The sequence below is a fragment of the Chiloscyllium plagiosum genome, unplaced genomic scaffold (genome assembly GCF_037043375.1).
Source record: "Chiloscyllium plagiosum isolate Xiang-an unplaced genomic scaffold, Cpla_swu_hap1 HiC_scaffold_44, whole genome shotgun sequence".
In the NCBI taxonomy this organism is placed as follows: Eukaryota; Metazoa; Chordata; class Chondrichthyes; order Orectolobiformes; family Hemiscylliidae; genus Chiloscyllium; species Chiloscyllium plagiosum.
Genome location: NW_028270182.1, coordinates 11,172,995 through 11,179,023, shown reverse-complemented (window position 1 = coordinate 11,179,023; position 6,029 = coordinate 11,172,995). Strand labels below are relative to the sequence as shown.

Genomic DNA, 6,029 nt, shown 5'->3' with positions numbered 1-6,029 from the left:
AGTACCCACATCCACCACTTCCTCAGCAAGTTTATTCATCACATACGAACAACCTTCTCTTTAAAAAAAATTGTCCCTAATGTCCTTTTTTAAATCATTTATCTCTCACCTTAAAAATATGTCCCCTAATCTTGAAATCCCCTCAGGGACCGACAGCTGCCATTCACCTTAACTATACCCCTCGTGATCTTATAAATGTCGCCTCTCAACCTCCAAGTGAAAAAAGTCCCACCCTCTGTTCCCAGCAATATCCTTCAGAACCTATAGACATCCTTCCTATCCTGCGACAATTTAGCATGGCCACTCCATCCTAACCCACACATCTATGCGCTGTGGGAGGAAACTCCACACAGTCACCTGAGGTTGGAATCGAACCCAAGTCCCAGGCGTTGTGAGGCAGCAGTGCTAACCACTGAGCCACTGTACCACTCAGTAATCAGTTGAGGGTGTGAGTGCTGATAAGTTTTATTTAAGGCAAGGTTACATTGTTATTGAAGTGATTTCTGCTGTAAATGAAGTGTAACAGTGACATGTATACTCCTGGCATTATGCTCCTGTTACTCAGTGAGTTTTTACATTGATGTGGAGGAGCCGGTGTTGGACTGGGGTGGACAAAGCTAAAAATCACACAACGCCAGGTTATAGTCCAACAGGTTTATTTGGAAGCACTGGCTTTCGGAGCGCCGCTCCTTCATCAGGTGGTTGTGGAGCAGGATAATAAGACACATAAATTGTCTTGAACTGAAAATGTGTTGCTGGAAAAGCGCAGCAGGTCAGGCAGCATCCAAGGAGCAGGAGAATCGACGTTTCGGGCATAAGCCCTTCTTCAGGAACCCGAAACGTCGCTTCTCCTGCTCCTTAGATGCTGCCTGACCTGCTGCGCTTTTCCAGCAACACATTTTCAGCTCTGATCTCCAGCATCTGCAGCCCTCACCTTCTCCACAGAAATTGTCTTCCTGAGAATGTGACAGGAAAAAAGTTCTGGGATTTACATACTAATGAACCGAAACTTGCAACCCATTCTAAAAGATGAAAGACTTAACAGCAATCTAGGTTTGTTCAATATATCATTTCAGTTGCATTACGCTGAGACCTTTTGCTATAAACGCTGTGTCTAACTATCCTGCTCCACCTGATGAAGGAGCAGCGCTCAGAAAGCTAGTGCTTCCAGATAAACCTGTTGGACTATAACCTGGTGTTGGGTGATTTTTAAACTTTGTTTTAGGGGTGATAGATATAGGACAGGTGTCAGAGGCAGGTTCTTCACTGAGAGAGTATTAAGGGCGTGGAATGCCCTGACTACAACAATGGTGGACTCGCCAATGTTAAGGGCATTTAAATGGTCATTGGATAAACATATGGATGGTATCGGAATAGTGTAGGTTAGATGGGCTTCAGATTGGTTTCACAGGTCGGTGCAACATTCAGGGCTGAAGGGCCTGTACTGTGCTGGAATGTTCTATGCCAGCCTCTTGATGATCCAGAGGATCTGGTCGAGTGGTCCACAGATGCCAGTCTGCTGTTGCTTTTGCCAGTAGAGATAATATTGGGGCAAATTCAGATCCCCAGGGGATTAATCACAAACCTTGCAGGCTTTGACCGAGTTGACCGTCCACGAGAAATGAGCAGGAGCATGATCGGAAGAGGGCCTAGGGGCCTTCAACTGTGGCCCCAAGACACTGTCCGGTGGATGGCCGCTACTGGCCTCCTCCATGACTCCCGGCTCCCCGAAGGGGCTGAGGGCGGGGTAGATCTGGCGAGGGGTGGGCACCAGCAGGCTGTACCTCACCAGTCGGATGCCAAGGCGTTTCCTGGCGAGATGCTTCACGGGCACGTATCCCCGGTGGTGGAAGCGGAGGGTGTAGAACAGGAGCAAACCGCTCTCCAGCAGCAGAAGGAGGAACCAGAGGCCGTGCAGGAGGAAGAGAAGGAAGCAGCTCCATCTGAGCATGCTCAGTGCCTCAAGGAGGGCAAAAGATGGCGCCCAGCGGTTAACGGCCTCATCAGGACCGGGGCTCAGGAGCCGTGTGGTGGTCGGCAGGCCTGCAGTGCTGAGAACTGTCAGGGTCGTGTATCCAGGAAGGCTAGTGGTGCACAGCTCTGACGGGTGCAGCTCAAGGAAGGACAGTCCCCTCATTGCAGGGGGGTCATTGCAAACAGTGTCTGTGGTATTGAAGGTTCCTCCACCATTGAATTTATCCCTTGCCCTGATCCATTCCGTTAGGTACTGAATGTCACAGTCACAGAGCCACGGATTGTTAGACAGATACAAATACAGCATGGGGTGTCCCTCTAAGAAATCCGGAGGGATTGTTCTCAGCTGGTTATCCGAGACATCTAATGTTGTCAGACTTTTTAAGTTGTGCAGTGAGTTGCTGGGGAGATTCTCGATGTTGTTTGCAGACAGGGTTAAGTATTTGAGGCTCTCGAGAGGGTCAAAGATGTTCTCAGGGATAACCCGGATTGCGTTTCCACTGAGACTCAGTTCCTCCAGTGACACCAGGTCATCGAAAGCTCCCTCAGGGAGAGCCTGTATCTTATTGTGGTCGAGGATGAGCTTCCTGAGATTCCGGAGGTTGCTGAAGTCGGGAATTCTGGTCAAGGAGTTTGCCGAGAGATCTAACTTTACTACCGGGAGAGGAAGGTCCAAGTCAAAGTGTTGAATCATGTTGTTGGAAAGGTCAAGGTCACTGAGATTTGAGAAGATTTCAAATGAGCTTAAAGCCACCGTGGTGAGATTGTTGCAGCTCAGTAAGAGGATCTCTGTGTCCAGTGGGAGAGAACGAGGGACAGACACGAGGGAGCGGTGACTACAGTTAATCCCTGGTTTACCTGCTAGATCAGTGTATCCAGCACAAGCCTCCAGAGATGGTGTTGATATTAAGTGCCAGTGTGCAGTGGTGATTTGGGGTCTTTCTGTAACAGTGGATGTCTGAGGGACCATTTCGGGCGTTGTAATGATCTGACAGATTTGCTCAAAAGGGAAATCGATAATTGGTGTCCCAAACCATTCAGGTGGAGTTGAACAAACAACACTCTTTAAATCAGCCTCCTTTCTGCTGTTATAGATGCTACCATTATTGAACTGAATCCATTCAGTCAGGAGTCCCACAGTGTCACACTGACAGTGCCATGGATTATTGTAAAGGTAGATATAGGGTGCTAAGATTTTCAAAAAGTTTTGAGGAATTGACTGCAGGATGTTGTTTGAGATATCAAATACGTCTAAATACTCCTTGTTTTCCAGTGCATTTACACCAAAGTTCTCGATGTTGTTTGCAGACAGGGTTAAATATTTGAGGTTCTCGAGAGGGTCGAAGATGTTCTCAGGGATAACTCGGATTGCGTTTCCACTGAGACTCAGTTCCTCCAGTGACACCAGGTCATCGAAAGCTCCCTCAGGGAGAGCCTGTATCTTATTGTAATCGAGGATGAGCTTTCTGAGATTCCGGAGGTTGCTGAAGTCGGGAATTCTGGTCAAGGAGTTTGCCGAGAGATCTAACGTTACTACTGGGAGAGGAAGGTCCGAGTCAAAGTGTTGAATCATGTTGTTGGAAAGGTCAAGGTCACTGAGATTTGAGAAGATTTCAAATGAGCTTAAAGCCACCGTGGTGAGATTGTTGCAGCTCAGTAAGAGGATCTCTGTGTCCAGTGGGAGAGAACGAGGGACAGACACGAGGGAGCGATGACTACAGTTAATCCCTGGTTTACCTGCTAGATCAGTGTATCCAGCACAAGCCCCCAGAGGTGGTGTTGTTATTAAGTGCCTGTGTGCAGTGGTGATTTGGGGTCTTTCTGTAACAGTGGATGTCTGAGGGACCATTTCGGGCGTTGTAATGATCTGACAGATTTGCTCAAAAGGGAAATCGATAATTGGTGTCCCAAACCATTCAGGTGGAGTTGAACAAACAACACTCTTTAAATCCACCTCCTTTCTGCTGTTATAGATGCTACCATTATTGAACTGAATCCATTCAGTCAGGAGTCCCACAGTGTCACACTGACAGTGCCATGGATTATTGTAAAGGTAGATATAGGGTGCTAAGATTTTCAAAAAGTTTTGAGGAATTGACTGCAGGATGTTGTTTGAGATATCAAATACGTCTAAATACTCCTTGTTTTCCAGTGCATTTACACCGAAGTTCTCGATGTTGTTTGCAGACAGGGTTAAATATTTGAGGTTCTCGAGAGGGTCGAAGATGTTCTCAGGGATAACCCGGATTGCGTTTCCACTGAGACTCAGTTCCTCCAGTGACACCAGGTCATCGAAAGCTCCCTCAGGGAGAGCCTGTATCTTATTGTAATCGAGGATGAGCTTTCTGAGATTCCGGAGGTTGCTGAAGTCGGGGATTCTGGTCAAGGAGTTTGCCGAGAGATCTAACTTTACTACCGGGAGAGGAAGGTCCGAGTCAAAGTGTTGAATCATGTTGTTGGAAAGGTCAAGGTCACTGAGATTTGAGAAGATTTCAAATGAGCTTAAAGCCACCGTGGTGAGATTGTTGCAGCTCAGTAAGAGGATCTCTGTGTCCAGTGGGAGAGAACGAGGGACAGACACGAGGGAGCGGTGACTACAGTTAATCCCTGGTTTACCTGCTAGATCAGTGTATCCAGCACAAGCCCCCAGAGGTGGTGTTGTTATTAAGTGCCTGTGTGCAGTGGTGATTTGGGGTCTTTCTGTAACAGTGGATGTCTGAGGGACCATTTCGGGTGTTGTAATGATCTGACAGATTTGCTCAAAAGGGAAATCGATAATTGGTGTCCCAAACCATTCAGGTGGAGTTGAACAAACAACACTCTTTAAATCTGCCTCCTTTCTGCTGTTATAGATATTACCATCATTGAACTGAATCCATTCAATCAGACGTTCCACAGTGTCACACTGACAGTGCCATGGATTATTGTAAAGGTAGATATAGGGTGCAAACACATCCAGAAAATTCTGAGGAATTGATTGCAGGTTGTTGTTTGAGATATCAAATGTATCCAGATTTTCCAGATCTCCCAGTGCATTTACACCAAAGTTCTCGATGTTGTTTGCAGACAGGGTTAAATATTTGAGGTTCTCGAGAGGGTCGAAGATGTTCTCAGGGATAACCCGGATTCCGTTTCCACTGAGACTCAGTTCCTCCAGTGACACCAGGTCATCGAAAGCTCCATGAGGAAGAGCCTGTATCTTATTGTAATCGAGGATGAGCTTTCTGAGATTCCGGAGGTTGCTGAAGTCGGGAATTCTGGTCAAGGAGTTTGCTGAGAGATCTAACTTTACTACTGGGAGAGGAAGGTCCGAGTCAAAGTGTTGAATCATGTTGTTGGAAAGGTCAAGGTCACTGAGATTTGAGAAGATTTCAAATGAGCTTAAAGCCACCGTGGTGAGATTGTTGCAGCTCAGTAAGAGGATCTCTGTGTCCAGTGGGAGAGAACGAGGGACAGACACGAGGGAGCGGTGACTACAGTTAATCCCTGGTTTACCTGCTAGATCAGTGTATCCAGCACAAGCCTCCAGAGGTGGTGTTGTTATTAAGTGCCTGTGTGCAGTGGTGATTTGGGGTCTTTCTGTAACAGTGGATGTCTGAGGGACCATTTCGGGTGTTGTAATGATCTGACAGATTTGCTCAAAAGGGAAATCGATAATTGGTGTCCCAAACCATTCAGGTGGAGTTGAACAAACAACACTCTTTAAATCAGCCTCCTTTCTGCTGTTATAGATGTTACCATCATTGAACTGAATCCATTCAGTCAGGAGTCCCACAGTGTCACACTGACAGTGCCATGGATTATTGTAAAGGTAGATATAGGGTGCAAACACATCCAGAAAATTCTGAGGAATTGATTGCAGGTTGTTGTTTGAGATATCAAATGTATCCAGATTTTCCAGATCTCCCAGTGCATTTACACCAAAGTTCACGATGTTGTTTGCAGACAGGGTTAAATATTTGAGGTTCTCGAGAGGGTCAAAGATGTTCTCAGGGATAACTCGGATTCCGTTTCCACTGAGACTCAGTTCCTCCAGTGACACCAGGACATCGAAA

General features: G+C 46.7%; 1 protein-coding gene across 1 annotated transcript; it reads right to left on the bottom strand.

The window, feature by feature from the left end:
• Window positions 1-449: 449 nt before the first annotated feature.
• LOC122544347 (uncharacterized) lies at window positions 450-4,841 on the bottom strand. The gene has a single exon (XM_043683559.2). It carries the CDS (start codon window positions 4,700-4,702, stop codon window positions 1,574-1,576), a length of 3,129 nt encoding a protein of 1,042 aa, XP_043539494.2. The 5' UTR covers window positions 4,703-4,841; the 3' UTR covers window positions 450-1,573.
• Between the last annotated feature and the right edge of the window lie 1,188 nt (window positions 4,842-6,029).